Source organism: Phaenicophaeus curvirostris, unplaced genomic scaffold (assembly GCF_032191515.1).
Source record: "Phaenicophaeus curvirostris isolate KB17595 unplaced genomic scaffold, BPBGC_Pcur_1.0 scaffold_315, whole genome shotgun sequence".
NCBI classification, from domain to species: Eukaryota; Metazoa; Chordata; class Aves; order Cuculiformes; family Cuculidae; genus Phaenicophaeus; species Phaenicophaeus curvirostris.
Window position 1 is genome coordinate 75,078 of NW_027206922.1, and position 16,360 is coordinate 91,437.

Consider the following 16,360-nt stretch of genomic DNA (forward strand, 5'->3'; position numbering starts at 1 on the left):
CGCGGGGCGCGGCGCCATTCGGGGCGGGGAGGGGCTCGCGCGCAGGGCGGGGGCTCAGGCCGCTCCCCACCCCCCCCCCCTCCCTCCCTCCTCCCTCCCCTCCCCCCCTCCTCCTCCTCCTCCTCCTCCCCTCGCTCTGCGCGCGCGCCCCCCCCGCCCCTCCCCTCCCCCCTCCCCTTCCCGGCTCGCCCCCCGCCCCCCCCCCCCACCCACCCCTCACCCACCCCACCCCACCCCACCCCCCCCTTAGTCCCACCGCCCCCTCCGGCCCCGCCATGGACCCCGCGAACTGGAGCAGCTTCATCTTCCAGGTACCGCCCCGGGGGGGAGGGGCGGGGGCGGGAACGGGGGATGGTGGGGGGGGGGGAGGGGGGGGAGGGGGGGGTTAGGGGTGGGGGGGGGGGGTACTGGGAGCGCTGGGAGGGCGGGAACAGCGGGGGACTGGGAGCGCTGGGGGGAATGGAGGGGATGGGGGCCGCGGCGCGCATGCTCAGGGGGCCGGACTGGGAGCGCTGGTGATGCTCATAGTGGGGATACTGGGAGCACTGGGGGTGCTGGAGATGCTCATAGTGGGGATACTGGGGGCACTGGTGGCACTGAGGATGGAGACAGCGTTGTACTGGCCATACTGGGAGCACTGGTGATACTCACAATGAGGGTACTTGAGGCACTGGTGGCACTGTGGGCCAGAGACAGTGTCATACTGGTCATACTGGGAGCACTGGAGGATGGAGACGGGGTTACACTGGCCATAATGGGAGCACTGGGAGAGCTGGTGATGCTCACAGGGGTGATACTGGGGGCACTGGTGGTACTGGGGGGCAGAGACGGCGTCCCTGGAGCCACCACGAGTGCTGGAGCTGCTGGTTCTGGTGACGCTGGTGGCCCTGGTGCCACCATGAGTGCCGGAGCTGCTGGTTCTGGTGATACTGGTGGCTCCGGAGCTGCTGGTTCTGGTGACACTGGTGGCCCTGGTGGCCCCAGTGCCACCACAAGTGCCGGAGCTGCTGGTTCTAGTGACGCTAGTGGCTCCGGAGCTGCTGGTTCTGGTGACACTGGTGGCCCTGGTGCCACCGCAAGTGCCGGAGCTGCTGGTTCTGGTGATGCTGGTGGCCTCGGTGCCACCACGAGTGCCGGAGCTGCTGGTTCTGGTGACGCTGGTGGCCCCGGAGCTGCTGGCCCTGGTGCCACCACGAGTGCCGGAGCTGCTGGTTCTGGCATCCTTGGTGCCACCGCGAGTGCCGGAGCTGCTGGTTCTGGTGACACTGGTGGCCCCAGAGCTGCTGGTTCTGGTGATACTGGTGGCCCCGGAGCTGCTGGTTCTGGTGACACTGGTGTCCCTGGTGCCACCGCGAGTGCCGGAGCTGCTGGTTCTGGTGTCCCCGGTGACCGTGTCCCCTCCAGGCGGCCGCGCCGCCTCCGGCCCCGTCCGCGGAGCCGCTGCAGGTGGAGCTCCTCCCGGTTCTCCCCACGCCGCCGGATGCCACCACGGTGGACGCCGCCGCGCTCAAGCCCCCTCCGGCCGTGCCCGATGCCGTCCCAGCTCCTCCACCACCACCACCTCCTCCGCCACCTCCTCCTCCTCCTCCGGCGCCGCCGGAGCCGCCGCGCAAATCCAAGAGCAAAGGGCCCTACATCTGCTCGCTGTGCGCCAAGGAGTTCAAGAACGGCTACAACCTGCGCCGGCACGAGGCCATCCACAGCGGCGCCCGCCCGCCGCGCCCGGCGCCCATGAAGATGCCCACGATGGTTCCTCTCAGCCTGCTGAGCGTCTCCGGGCTGGCGGCGGAGGCGGCGGCGGCGGCGGCGGCGTCGCCCTCGGCCTCGTCGGCGCTGCCCAAGAGAGCTCGCAAGAGCCACGCGTGCGAGATGTGCGGCAAAGCTTTCCGCGACGTCTACCACCTCAACCGGCACAAGCTGTCGCACTCGGACGAGAAGCCCTACCAGTGCCCCGTGTGCCAGCAGCGCTTCAAGCGCAAGGACCGCATGAGCTACCACGTGCGCTGCCACGACGGCGCCGTCCACAAGCCCTACGGCTGCAGCCACTGCGGGAAGAGCTTCTCCCGGTGAGGGGGTGGGGAATGGGGGGCACTGGGGGGCACTGGGAGGGACTGGGGGGCCCTACGGCTGCAGCCACTGTGGGAAGAGCCTCTCCCGGTGAGGGGATGGGAGGTGGGGGGGACACTGGTCTGAACTGGGAGCACTGGGAGCAGCTGGATGTTTCCCCCCCCCCAGGCCCGACCACCTCAACAGCCACGTGAGGCAGGTGCACAGCACGGAGCGGCCCTTCAAGTGCCAGGTGAGACCCACAGGGGCCCGTACGGACTCGTAGAGACCTATAGGGACCCCATAGAGACCGTGAAGACCTATAGGGACCCCACAGGGACCCACAGAGACCCATAAAGGCCTATAGGGACCCCACAGGGACCCACAGAGACCTATAGGGACCCCACATAGACCCGTAGAGACCGATAGAGACCTATAGGGACTCCACAGGAACCCATAGAGACCCTTGAAGACCTATAGGGACTCCACAGGGACTCATAGGGACCCCACATGGACCCATAAAGACCTATAGGGACTCCACAGGGATCCATAGCGACCCACAGGGACCCATAGAGACCCCACATGGACCCGTAGAGACCCACAGAGACCTATAGGGACCCCACAGGGACCTGTAGAGACCCATAGAGACCTGTAGGGACTCCACAGGGATCCATAAAGACCTATAGGGACCCATAGGGACCCCACAGGGACCGATAGAGACCTATAGGGACTCCACAGGGCCCCAGAGAGACCCATAAAGGCCTATAGGGACCCCACAGGGACCCATAGCGACCTATAGGGACCCCACAGGGACCTGTAGAGACCCATAAAGACCTATAGGGACTCCATAGGGACCCCACAGGGACCCCACAGGGATCCATAGAGACCTATAGGGACCCCACAGGGACCCACAGCGACCTATAGGGACTCCACAGGGACTCACAGAGACCCATAAAGACCTATAGGGACTCCATGGGGACCCCACAGGGATCTATAGAGACCTATAGGGACCCCACAGGGACTCACAGAGACCCATAAAGGCCTATAGGGACCCCACAGGGACCCATAGCGACCTATAGGGACCCCACAGGGACCCGTAGAGACCCGTAAAGACATACAGGGACTCCATAGAGACCCATAGGGACCCCACAGGGACCTGTAGAGACCCGTAAAGACCTATAAGGACCCCACGGGGCCCTGTAGAGACCTATAGGGACCCCCCAGAGCCCCCGTAGCGCCCCACGGCTCCCCGTCTTCGCCCCCCCCCCCCAGACGTGCGAGGCCGCCTTCGCCACCAAGGACCGCCTGCGGGCGCACGCCGTGCGGCACGAGGAGAAGGTGCCGTGCCACGTGTGCGGGAAGCTGCTGAGCGCCGCCTACATCGCCGACCACATGAAGGTGCACGGGCAGCGCCCCGGCCACGCCTGCGCCCTCTGCGACAAAGGTGGGGGGCCGGGAGGGCCGCCGGGGGGCAGGGGGGGCGCGGAACGGGGTGCTCTGCCATGCTGGGGGGCAGGGATACGGCGCTGGGGTGCTGGGATGAGCTCCCGGGCTCTACGGGCCCCCAGGCTCTATGGGGCACGGCTCTATGGGGCAGAGGATCCTGCCCCAGAGAGCCTGGGGTCCTGCCCCATAGAGCTTTGGGGTCCTGCCCCATAGAGCCTGGGATCCTGCCCCATAGAGCTTTGGGATCCTGCCCCATAGAGCCTTGGGATCCTGCCCCATAGAGCTTTGGGATCCTGCCCCATAGAGCTTTGGGATCCTGCCTCATAGAGCCTGGGGTCCTGCCCCATAGCAGGGGATCCTGCCCCATAGAGCCTGGGATCCTGCCCCAGGGTGTGAGGTTCCTGCCCCATAGAGCCCCTGCCCCATAGAGCCTGGGATCCTGCCCCATAGCAGGGGATCCTGCCCCATAGAGCTTTGGGATCCTGCCCCATAGAGCCTGGGGTCCTGCCCCATAGAGCCCCTGCCCCATAGCACCTGGGATCCTGCCCCATAGAGCCCCTGCCCCATAGCACGAGGATCCTGCCCCATAGAGCCTGAGATCCTGCCCCATAGCATGGGGGTTCCTGCCCCATAGGGCCTAGGATCCTGCCCCATAGAGCCTGAGATCCTGCCCCATAGAGCCCCTGCCCCATAGAGCCTGGGGTCCTGCCCCATAGAGCCTGGGGTCCTGCCCCAGGGTGTGAGGTTCCTGCCCCATAGAGCCCCTGCCCCATAGCACAGGGATCCTGCCCCATAGCAGGGGATCCTGCCCCATAGAGCTTTGGGATCCTGCCCCATAGAGCCTGGGGTCCTGCCCCATAGCAGGGGATCCTGCCCCATAGAGCCCCTGCCCCATAGCACGAGGATCCTGCCCCATAGAGCCTTGGGGAGGGGAGCTGCCCCATAGCGTGTGTGGGGGAGGGCGCTGTGGGGCAGGGTGGGAATGTGTGGGTCGCTGCGGGGTCGCTATGGGGCAGGGAGGGGCAGTTATGGGTCGCTGTGGGGCAGGGCGGGGGGGTGGTTATGGGTCGCTGTGGGTCACGCGGCCGCCCCCAGGCTCGTCCGAGCCCTGCCCCATGGCGGCCCCCGCGCCCCCGGCCCCCGCGCTGCCCCTCGAGGGGGCGCCCAGCGCCGGCCCCGCCTGGTGAGCGACCCACGGCGCGACCCACGGCGTCGGCGACCCACGGCGTCGAGGACCCTCGTCCCTAACCCCACGGATCCGGGAGCCCCGCGGCGTCGAGGACCCTCGCCCCCCAGCCCCACGGATCCAGGAGCCCCCCCCGGCCCTGCCCCACGGCGCGTGTCGTCCCCCCCCCCCCCCCTCGCCCCCTGCCCCATAGAAAGGGGGCGGGGCCTACGGGGGCCAATAAAGACCCTCAATGACCACTGCAGCTCCAGGTTTTATGAATGGAGGGGGGCGGGGCTTGGGGAGGTCACGTGGGGCGGAGGGGGCGGGGCCTCGATTTTATGAATGAGCACGTGGGCCTCAAGAGGAACCACGTGGTTGGGGAGGCCACGCCCCCTCTGTTTGGCGGGAAAATCCACCTCCCCCCCTAATTTCTAGATTTTTTACCTCAAAATAAGGTTTTTCCCCCCCATTTTCCCACATTTGAACAAAATTCCAGCTTTTTCCCTCCCACGCTGCGTGTTTTCTCCACAAAATTGTAAAGTTTTCCTCAAAATCCGCCTTTTTCCCCCCCGTCCCTCCCTTTTTCCCTCCTCAATCCACAAAGTTTTCCCCCAAAATCCCATTTTCCCCCAAAAAAACCTTCCGTCTCCCCCGCGTTTCCCTCAAAATTCCAGGGGTTTCTCTCAAAAATTCGTTTTTCAGAAATCCCATCCCTTTTCCCCAAATACTAATGGGTTTTCCCCAAAGAGCCGCTGAGTTTTCCCCAAATTCTTCTTTTTTCCTCCCAAATTGCGCTTTTCCTCCCCAATTTCCCTCCCAATTTTTTCCCCTCTCAGAATTCCAATCATTTTCACCCCAAAAACACCATTTTTCCACCAAAACCATCTTTTTTTCCCCGTTTTTACATTTTCTCCCCCAAAATTCAGGTTTTTTCCACACAAAAATGCTTTTTTTTCCCCTTCTAGACACCATTTTTTCCCCAAAATGACATTTTCTCACCAGAAACGGGTTTTTTTCCCCCAAATCCCCTTCTCCAGCTGAGCCAGCGCCCATCGATCGCGCATCAATCAATCAATCGATTGCTAATCAATTGCTCTGGGGCTGCTGATCACTCAGTAGATCAATCGATCGCTGATCAATTGCTTTGGGGCTGTCACTCAATCACTCATCAATCACTCAATCGATCATCGTCGTCTCCATTGTCTCAGGGCATTGATCACTCACTCAACTGATCACCTGGGGCTGTCGATCACTCATCAATCACTCAATCGATCACTCAGGGCTGCTGATCACAGGATCACCAGGTTGGAAAACTCCTCCAGGATCAATGAGTCCAACCATTCCCATCGATCAATAACCCGTGTCCCTCAGCGCCTCGTCCACCCGTCCCTTAAACCCCTCAGGGAAGGGGAATGAATCAATCAATGAATCAATCAGGCGCTCGGGGCTGCCAATCACTCTAATCAATCACTTTGGACTGTCAATCGATCACTCAGTCCATCACTTGGGGCTGACAATCAATCAATCGATCACTCAATCAATCACTCGGGGCTGTTGATCACTCAATTGATCACTGAATCAATTGCTCGATTAATCAAGCAATCACTCAGGGCTGTCAATCACTCAATCAATCGATCACTCAGGGCTGTCAGTCACTCAGTTAATCAATCACTCAATCAAACAATCACTCAGGGCTGTCAGTCACTCAGTTAATCAATCACTCAATCAAACAATCACTCAGGGCTGTCAATCAATTCATCACTCAATCGATCACTTAGAGCTGTCAATCACTCGATCAATCACTCAATTCATCAACCAATCACTCGGGGCTGTCAATCACTCAATCAATCAATCACTCAGGGCTGTCAATCACTCTATTGATCACTGAATCAATCACTCAATCAGTCGATCACTCAGGGCTGTCAATCACTCGATCACTGAATCAATCACTCAAGCAATCACTCAAGGCTGTCAATCAATCAATCGATCACTCAGGGCTGTCAATCACTCAATTGATCACTGAATCAATCATTCAATCAGTCGATCACTCAGGGCTGTCAATCAATCAATCAATTGATCACTCAGGGCTGTCAATCACTCTATTGATCACTGAATCAATCATTCAATCAAACAATCACTCAGGGTTGTCAATCACTTAATCGATCACTGAATCAATCACTCAATCAAGCAATCACTCAGGGCTGTCAACCACTCAATCCATCACTCAATCGATCACTCAGGGCTGTCAATCTCTCAATTGATCACTCAATCACTCAATTAATCAAGCAATCACTCAGGGCTGTCAATCACTCAATTGATCACTGAATCGATCACTTAGAGCTGTCAATCACTCAATCAATCACTCGAGGCTGTCAATCAATCAATCCATCACTCAATCCATCACTCAATCCATCACTTACAGCTATCAATCACTCAATCAATCACTCAATTCATCAACCAATCACTCAGGGCCGCCACTCACTCAACTGATCGCTCAGGACGGCCGATCCCTCCCTCAATCGATCGATTGATCAGCGGCTCCCCCGCCGGCCGCTCGCTCGGGGATGTCGCTAACGAGGGGCTCGCTCGGGGACGTCGCTAACGAGGGGCTCACTCGGGGATGTCGATAACGAGCTCGTCGTCGCCGTTGTCGTCGTCCTCGTTGTCGCCGTCGCCGCCGTCACCGTCGCTGCCCTCGGGGCCGTCGCTCAGGAGGCGCCGCGGCAGCGTGGGGGGCGGCTCGGGGGGCGCCAGGGCCGCCTGCGACCCACGGGGGACCCACCGGTGACCCACGCGGCTCCGAACGCGCCCCCCCCCAGACCCACCAGTGCCCCCCCCCCAGCCCCCCAAGTGCCCCCCCAAGTTACCGTGGGTCGCCGGGAGCCGCGGTGGCGCCGCGCGGGGCCGGGCCGGGGCCGGGCAGGCCGGGTCTCCGCGGGGAACGGGGAGAAGGAGGGGGACCCCACCTGGGGGGAGGGCGTCAGTGGGGCCCCCTCGCCGCGGGGCAGGGCTACGGGGGGGCCTGTACGGGGTGGGGGGGGTTATGGGGCTGGGGGGGTGGCTATGGGGCAGGGAGTGGGGCTAGGGGGTGGTTATGGGGTAGGGGGTGAGGCTATGGGGCAGGCCATGTGACTGTATTGGTCCCTATGGGTCTCTATGAGCGTCTATGGGTCTCTATGGGGTCACTATGGGGCTATAGAATCTCTATGGGGTCGCTATGGGGTCTCTATAGGGTCGCTATGGGGCTGTAGGGTCTCTACGGGGTCTCTATGGGGCTGTAGGATCTCTATGGGGTCTCTATCGGGTTGCTATGGGGCTGTAGGGTCTCTATGGGGTCCTCTGTGGGTCTCTATCGGGTTTCTGTGGGGCTGTAGGGTCGCTATGGGGTCTCTATGGGGCTGTTATGGGGCTGTAGGATCTCTATGGGGTCTCTATGGGGTCACTATGGGGCTGTAGGGTCTCTATGGGGCCGCTATGGGGCTGTAGAATCTCTATGGAGTCTCTATGGGGTCTCTGTGGGGCCGTAGGGTCTCTATGGGGTCTCTATGGGGCTCTGTGGGGCTGTAAGATCTCTATGGGGTCTCTATGGGGTTGCTATGAGGCTGTAAGGTCTCTATGGGGTCGCTATGGGGTCTCTATGGGTCTCTATGGGGTCTCTCTGGGTCTCTGTGGGTCTCCAGGGGTCTCTATGGGGTCTTTAGGGGTCTCTGTGGGGTCTCTATGGGGCTGTGGGGTCTCTATGGGTCTCTGTGGGGTCTCTATGGGGTCTCTATGGGGTGTCTCACCGCGAAAGGCGCCGGGGGGGCCCGAGGGGGGGCGGCGGGTCCGGGGGGGGGCGGGGAGGCCGAGCGGCGCCTGCAAGGGGGGTAGAGAGAGAGAGAGACCGTGTGGGGGCGGGGCCTGGCGGGCGCCATCTTGGGTGATGGCAGCGCCCGCCGCCATTTTGTGACCCCACCCACCCCCACTGGCGGCCATCTTAAGTGCTGGCAGCCCCCATTTTAGGGGGCGCGGACCCAGCGCCATAGGGGAGGGCGGCCATCTTTGATGCTGGCGGCCGCCATCTTTGATGCTGGCGGCCGCCATCTTACCTCTTGGCAGGCGGCGTCTCCTTCGCGCCCTCCCCGTCGCTGTTCTCAGACGACGCCGTCGCCTCCGAATCTGAGGCAAAACCAGGCGAAAACGGTTAAAATTCACCACCCAGGGACGCTGCCCTGTTGTCTCCACCCCCCACAATCATATTTCTCCCCAAACTCCCGTTTTTTTCCACAAACTGCTGCGTTTTTCCCTAAAATAACTCAAATTTCCCCTTTCCGTACCGTTTTTCTCCACAAAATCGAGAATGTTTTGCCTAAAACAGCTGATTTCGCCTCAAAATTCCATGTTCCCCGCCTCAAAATGCTCATTATTTACCCCAAAATAGCTTTTAACTCAAGATTCTGGGTTTTACCCAAAACTTCAGAGCATCTACCCCGAAATTCAGAGCTTCTCAACCAAAATGTTTCCTTTCACCCCAAAATTCTGGGTTTTGCTCAAAAACTTGGGTTTTTACGCAAAAGTTTGGGTTCTCCCCACCCCAAAACACCCTTTATTTTACACCAAAACTCTTTTTACCCCCCGTAAACGGGGTTTACCACAGAATTCTGGATTATACCCCAAAATTCCGGGCGTTACCCCAAAAACTCAGGGATTCCACCACAGAATTTAGGGGGTTCCAACCCAAAATTTTGGGGTTTTACCTCAAATTTCTGATTTTTCGCTCAAAAAAATCTGGGGTTTGCCCCAAAATTGAGAGATTCTACCCCAAAATGGAGGCAGTTTAACGAGTTCGTTACCAGAGGAGTCATCATCCACGTTCTCGTACTGGAGCAGCCGGTCCAGGAGAAAACTGGGGGGAAAAAGAGGGTGTGAGGGACCCCCAAGGTTTTGGGGGCCTTTTGTGGGGGGAAAGAGATGATTTGGGGGGGCTCTGAGGGGTTCAGATGAGTTTTTGGGGTGCTGGGGGGGGGTTAAAGCATTTTGTGGGGCTCTGAGGGGTTCAGAGAGGTTTTTGGGGCACCGTGTGTGGGGTTAAAGCGTTTTCAGGGGGCTGTGAGGGGGGTTTTGGGGTGCTGGAGTGTGAGGCGTTGGTTTTGGGGAGCTCGGGGGGGGTTAAGAAGTGTTTTTGGGGGGCCCTCGGGGGGTAACATGAGTTTTGAGGGCCTCTGCGGGGGGTAAGAGGTGTTTTGGGGGGGCTGGGATGGGTGTTTGGGGGGGGATCTGGGGGCTTCAGAGGTTTTTTGGGGGGCTGGAAGGTAAGAGGTGGTTCGTGGGGGCTCTGGGTGGGGTTAAGAGGTGTTTTTGGGGGGCTGCGGGGCTGGAATTTGAGGGGCTGTAGGTGGTAGGTCAGTGAGTGGCTTTTTTGGGGGTATTTTGTGTGGTTTTTGGTACCTTTTATCCCTTGAGACCTTCAGGAGTTTGCGCTGAGCACGGCGCAGCTCCTCCTGGAAGCACTCCTGCTCCTGGGGGTAGGAAAAGGGGGACGATCAGCACCCCCCAAAACTCCCCAGCCCCGATTTTGGGGTCCCTCCCCAGTCCACTGTGGGTAAAACCCCCTCATACCCCCCCACCAGGAGCGAAATGGGGTGGAAAGTGCAAAATTGAGAGCGAGGAAGGGGAGGAGCGCGCAGAAAAGACAAAAACGGGGTGAAAAAGGGCAAAAATGGGATGAAAATTGCCAGAAGAGGGCAAAAATTGGGCAAAAAAGGAGAAAGATGGGGTGAAAGGGAAAAAAAATGTGGTGAAAACGGGCAACAACCCCATTTTTGCTACTTTTTGACAATTTTTTTTCACTTTTCACCCCTTTTTGCCACGTCTTTGCTCCATCTCGCTCTGCTTTTACCCCTTTTCGCCCTTTCTTTGCTCCCTTTCACCTCATCTTTGCCCTTTTTCACTTTTACCCCTCTTCTGCCCCATCTTTTTCTGCTCTTCACCCCATTTTCACCAGATTCTCCTCCTTTTTGCCTTTTTTCCCATTTTCCCTTTTTTACCTCATTTTTGCCCCCTTTCGACCTATTTTTCCCTCTTCCACCCCATCACTGCCCCCTTTTCCCTCATTTTTGCCCCCTTTTCCCTCATTTTTACCCCCTTTCAACCCATTTTTCCCTCTTCCACCCCATCATTGCCCCTTTTCCCTCATTTTCGCCCCTTTTCCCTCATTTTCGCCCCCTTTTCCCTCATTTTCGCCCCCTTCCCCTCATTTTTGCCCCCTTTTCCCTCATTTTCGCCCCCTTTCCCCTCATTTTCGCCCCCTTTCCCCTCATTTCCCTACTTCCAACCCATTTTTCCCCCTTTTGCCCCATTTTCTCCCCTCCTTCGCCCCATCTTTTCCCCTTTTCCCCTCGTTCCCCCTCCCCTCACGTAGAGCAGCAGCCTGAGGCGCCGCTTCAGCGCCCGGTAGCGCCGTTTGCAGCCGCCGCCGCCCTCAGCCTCCCCGGCCCCGTTCAGCGCCGCCATCACCCCCGGCGGGTCACGTGGGGCGGAAGCCGCCCTTCCCAAGATGGCGCCGCCCCAGCACCGCCCCTCCCAATAATAGCGCCCGCGGGGCGGTGCGACCTTCCCAGTATGGCGGGGCTGTTGTGTCTGCGCGCACGCGCCGTTCCCGCCACGCCACGCCCCCTCCCTCGCCGCGGGGGCTGCTGGGATCGCGGCGGACCCGGCGGGGACGGAGCGGCCGCCATGGTGAGGGCAGGGGGGGGCTGCGGGGCGGGTTGGGGGGCAGGACGGGGGGCTGGGGGGCAGCTGGGGGGCTGGGGGGGGGGGCAGGACGTGGGTCTGTGGGGCAGGTTTGGATCTGGGGGGCAGAACGTGGATCTGTGGGGCAGGACGTGGATCTGTGGGGCAAGACGTGGATCTGTGGGGCAGAATGTGGATCAGGACGTGGATCTGTGGGGCAGAATGTGGATCTGTGGGGCAGGACGTGGATCTATGGGGCAGGAGATGGATCTGTGGGGCAGGACGTGGATCTGTGGGGCAGAATGTGGATCTGTGGGGCAGGACGTGGATCTGTGGGGCAGGACGTGGATCTGTGGGGCAGGACGTGGGTCTGTGGGGCAGGAGATGGATCTGTGGGGCAGGAGATGGATCTGTGGGGCAGGAGATGGATCTGTGGGGCAGGACGTGGATCTGTGGGGCAGGACGTGGATCTATGGGGCAGAATGTGGATCAGGACGTGGATCTGTGGGGCAGGACGTGGATCTATGGGGCAGGACGTGGATCTGTGGGGCAGAACGTGGATCTATGGGGCAGAATGTGGATCTGTGGGGCAGAATGTGGATCTATGGGGTAGAACATGGATCTATGGGGCAGCTGTGGGGCAGGAGGTGGATCTGTGGGGCAGGGCTGGGGCTGTGCAGCCCCCTAACTCGCTGGCCACACCCCTGGCCTCACTAGCCAAACTACTCACTCACTAGCCACAGCCCCCAAACCACTAAACACAGTCCCAAGCTCCCTAGCCACGCCTCCACTTCACTAGCCGTGCCTCCAAATCGCTAGCCACGGCCCCAAAATCGCTAGCCACGGCCCCAGAACCGCTAGCCCCGGCCCCGAACTGACTGGCCGCGCCCCCCAGGACGTGTTCCTCATGATCCGGCGCCACAAGACGACCATCTTCACCGACGCCAAGGAGTCGAGCACCGTCCTGGAGCTGAAGCGCATCGTGGAGGGGATCCTTAAGCGGCCGCCCGAGGAGCAGCGACTCTACAAGGTGGGGCGCGTGGGTCCCTGTGGATTCCTGGGGGTCCCTGTGGGGAGTCCCTGTAGTTCTCTCTGGGTCCCTATGGGTCTCGATGGGACCTTATGGAGTCTCTACGGGTCCCTGTGGGTCGCGCTGGGGTTCCTGTGGGTCCCTACAAGGTCTCTGTGGGTCTCGCTGTGACCTTATGGGGTCCCTATGGGTCGCTATGGGTCCCTGTGAGTCCCTGTGGGGTCCCTATGGATCTCTGTTGGTCCCTATGGGTCTCTATGGGTCCCTATGGGTCGCTGTGGGTCCCTATGGGTCCCTGTGGGTCACGCTATGGGTCCCTGTGCCTCTACGGGTCCCTGTGGGTCACGCTATGGGTCCCTGTGCCTCTACAGGTCCCTGTGGGTCTCGCTATAGGTTCCTGTGGGTCCCTATGTGTCCCTGTGGGTCACACTATGGGTCCCTGTGCCTCTACGGGTCCCTGTGGGTCACGCTATAGGTCCCTGTGGTTCTCTGTGGGTCCCTATGGGTCACGCTATGGGTCCCTATGGGTCCCTATGGGTCCCTGTGGTTCTCTATGGGTCCCTATGGGTCTCTGTGGGTCCCTATGGGTCTCTGTGGGTCTCGCTATGGGTCTCTGTGGTTCTCTATGGGTCCCTGTGGGTCACGCTATGGGTCCCTGTGCCTCTACAGGTCCCTATGGGTCTCGCTATGGGTCCCTGTGGGTCTCTATGGGTCCCTATGGGTCCCTGTGGTTCTCTGTGGGTCCCTATGGGTCCCTGTGGGTCTCGCTATGGGTCTCTGTGGGTCTCGCTATGGGTCCCTGTGGTTCTCTATGGGTCCCTATGGGTCCCTATGGGTCGCTGTGGGTCCCTATGGGTCACGCTGTGGGTCGCTGTGGTTCTCTATGGGTCGCTGTGGTTCTCTATGGGTCCCTGTGGGTCTCGCTATGGGTCCCTGTGGGTCTCTATGGGTCCCTATGGGTCGCTGTGGGTCCCTATGGGTCACGCTATGGGTCCCTGTGGTTCTCTATGGGTCGCTGTGGTTCTCTATGGGTCGCTGTGGTTCTCTATGGGTCCCTATGGGTCGCTGTGTGTCCCTATGGGTCTCTGTGGGTCTCACTATGGGTCCCTATGGGTCTCTATGGGTCGCTGTGGGTCCCTATGGGTCCCTGTGCCTCTACAGGTCTCTGTGGGTCACGCTATGGGTCCCTGTGGTTCTCTATGGGTCCCTGTGGGTCTCGCTATGGGTCCCTGTGGGTCCCTATGGGTCTCTATGGGTCGCTGTGTGTCCCTATGGGTCCCTGTGGGTCACGCTATGGGTCCTTGTGGTTCTCTGTGGGTCCCTATGGGTCCCTGTGGGTCCCTATGGGTCCCTGTGGGTCACGCTATGGGTCCCTGTGATTCTCTATGGGTCCCTATGGGTCGCTGTGGGTCAAGTCTGTGGGTCCCTGTGCCTCTATGGGTCCCTGTGGGTCTCGCTATGGGTCCCTGTTGTCCTCTATGGGTCCCTGTGGGTCTCGCTATGGGTCCCTGTGGTCCTCTATGGGTCCCTGTGGGTCTCGCTATGGGTCCCTGTGGTCCTCTATGGGTCCCTATGGGTCCCTGTGGGTCTCGCTATGGGTCGCTGTGGTTCTCTATGGGTCCCTATGGGTCGCTGTGGGTCAAGTCTATGGGTCCCTGTGCCTCTATGGGTCTCTGTGGGTCTTGCTATGGGTCTCTGTGGGTCTCGCTATGGGTCCCTATGGGTCCCTATGGGTCCCCGTGGGTCGCTGTGGGTTGCACTATGGGTCCCTATGGGTCCCTATGGGTCTCTATGAGTCGCTGTGGGTCCCTGTGGGTCACGCTATGGGTCCCTGTGGTTCTCTATGGGTCCCTATGGGTCGCAGTGGGTCCCTATGGGTCTCTATGGGTCCCTATGGGTCCCCGTGGGTCGCTGTGGGTCCCTATGGGTCGCGGTGGGTCTGCCCCCCAGGAGGAGCAGCTGCTGGAGGACGCTCAGACCCTCGGCGACTGCGGCTTCACGAGCCAGACGGCGCGGCCGCAGGCCCCGGCCACCGTGGGGCTGGCGCTGCGCTGCCCAGGTCGGGGGGGCCCTGCCCCACAGCCGAGGGTCTGGGGGGGCGACGGGGGGGGGGGGGGGGGGGGAAACGGGGCTTTGGGGGTGAAGCCGAAGGGGTTGGGGGGGAAACAAGGGGGCTTCGGGGTGAAACGAGGGGGGTTTGAGACAAAACGAGGGGGGTTGGGGGGGAAAAAAGGTTGGGGGGGGCTGGAAGGGGGGGTTGGGGTGAAATGAGGGGTGTTTGGGGTGAAATGAGGGCAGTTTGGGGTGAAACAAGGGAGTTTTGGGGTGAAATAAGTGGTTTTGGCAGTCAAAACAGGGTTTGGGGTCAGAACAAAGGGGTTTTGGGGTGAAATGAGGGGGTTTTGGGGTGAAATAAGTGGGTTTGGGAGTCAAAACAGGGTTTGGGGTCAGAACAAGGGGGTTTTGGGGGGAAACAAGGGGGTTTTGGGGCAAAATAAGTGGGTTTGGGAGTCAAAACAGGGTTTGGGGTCAGAACAAGGGGGTTTCGGGGTGAAACGAGGGGTGTGGGGTTAAACAAGGGGGTTTTGGGGTGAAACAAGGGAGTTTTGGGGCGAAATAAGTGGGTTTGGGAGTCAAAACAGGGTTTGGGGTCAGAACAAGGGGGGGTTGGGGTGAAATGAGGGGGTTTTGGGGTGAAACAAGGGAGTTTTGGGGTGAAATAAGTGGTTTTGGCAGTCAAAACAGGGTTTGGGGTCAGAACGAGGGGGTTTTGGGGTGAAACAAGGGGGTTTTGGGGCAAAATAAGTGGGTTTGGGAGTCAAAACAGGGTTTGGGGTCAGAACAAGGGGGGGTTGGGGTGAAATGAGGGGGTTTTGGGGTGAAACAAGGGAGTTTTGGGGCGAAATAAGTGGTTTTGGCAGTCAAAACAGGGTTTGGGGTCAGAACAAGGGGGGGGTTGGGGGTGAAACGAGGGGGTTTTGGGGTGAAATAAGTGGTTTTGGCAGTCAAAACAGGGTTTGGGGGTGAAATGAGGGGGTTTTGGGGTGAAACGAGGGGGTTTTGGGGTGAAACAAGGGGGTTTTGGGGTGAAACAAAGGGGTTTGGGGTGAAACAAGGGAGGTTTGGGGCAAAATAAGTGGTTTTGGCAGTCAAAACAGGGTTTGGGGTCAGAACAAGGGGGGTTTGGGGTGGAACGAGGGGTCTTGGGGTCAAAATGAAGGGGGTGCCCCCCTTTCGTCAGGGTCCGGCTTCGAGGCGCTGCGCATCGACCCCTTCTCGTCGCCCCCCGAGCTCCCCGACGTGATGAAGCCCCAGGAGGGCGGCGGCGGCGCCCCGGAGCCCCCCCTGTCCTGACCACGCCCCGACACGCGTGGGACACGCCTGGAACACAGCGCGGAGTAACGGGGAACACGCTCGGGGCGCGGGGAATAAAGGAGAGAACACGCTTAGAGCCTGGGAGAGAACACGCTTGGGGAGGGGGGGAGGGGGGAACCGGCGACACGCTTAGAACACGGGAGAACACGGAACCACCGGGGGCCACGAAACACGCTTAGAGCCCAGGGCAGCCCCGCGAGGCGCAGCCGTGTCCGTGGGTCCCAGGGGGGTCTTTATGGGTCTCTATAGGGTCGCTATGGGTTCCTTGTGGATCCTGAGGGTCCCTGTAGGGTCTCTATGGGGTTCCTATGGGTCTCTATAGGGCCGCTATAGGTCCCTGTGGGTCTCTATGGGTCTCTATGTGGTTCTTGGGGGTCTTTATGGGTCTTTGGGGTCCCTGTGGGTCTCTATAGGGTCATTGTGCGTCTCTATGAGGACCCTGAGGGTCGCTATGGGTTTCCTATAGGTCCCTGTGGGTCGCTATGGGTCTTTATGAGTCCGTGTGGGTTGCTATAGGTCCTTATGGGTCTCTGTGGGGTTGCTGTAGGTCTCTGTGGGGTCTTTATGGGTCTCTATGGGGTCCC

At 60.0% G+C, this 16,360-nt stretch overlaps 3 protein-coding genes across 3 annotated transcripts; 2 read left to right on the forward strand and 1 right to left on the reverse strand.

Moving 5' to 3' along the window:
- The first annotated feature begins 223 nt into the window (after positions 1 to 223).
- On the forward strand, positions 224 to 4,917 carry LOC138734931 (myc-associated zinc finger protein-like). Its single transcript, XM_069882753.1, has 5 exons — positions 224 to 311; positions 1,405 to 2,066; positions 2,236 to 2,299; positions 3,319 to 3,490; positions 4,588 to 4,917. The coding sequence occupies exons 1-5, from the start codon at positions 276 to 278 to the stop codon at positions 4,677 to 4,679; spliced, it is 1,026 nt and encodes a 341-aa protein (XP_069738854.1). The 5' UTR covers positions 224 to 275; the 3' UTR covers positions 4,680 to 4,917.
- Positions 4,918 to 5,527: 610 nt separating this feature from the next.
- LOC138734930 (INO80 complex subunit E-like) lies at positions 5,528 to 11,172 on the reverse strand. The gene is made up of 7 exons (XM_069882752.1): positions 11,057 to 11,172; positions 10,088 to 10,158; positions 9,493 to 9,545; positions 8,749 to 8,818; positions 8,446 to 8,515; positions 7,528 to 7,626; positions 5,528 to 7,420 (listed from the first exon to the last, which is right to left on the reverse strand). The coding sequence occupies exons 1-7, from the start codon at positions 11,150 to 11,152 to the stop codon at positions 7,271 to 7,273; spliced, it is 609 nt and encodes a 202-aa protein (XP_069738853.1). The 5' UTR covers positions 11,153 to 11,172; the 3' UTR covers positions 5,528 to 7,270.
- Positions 11,173 to 11,320: 148 nt separating this feature from the next.
- Positions 11,321 to 15,852, forward strand: LOC138734929 (elongin-B-like). The gene is made up of 4 exons (XM_069882750.1): positions 11,321 to 11,377; positions 12,267 to 12,401; positions 14,352 to 14,460; positions 15,643 to 15,852. The coding sequence occupies exons 1-4, from the start codon at positions 11,375 to 11,377 to the stop codon at positions 15,753 to 15,755; spliced, it is 360 nt and encodes a 119-aa protein (XP_069738851.1). The 5' UTR covers positions 11,321 to 11,374; the 3' UTR covers positions 15,756 to 15,852.
- The last annotated feature ends 508 nt before the right edge of the window (positions 15,853 to 16,360 follow it).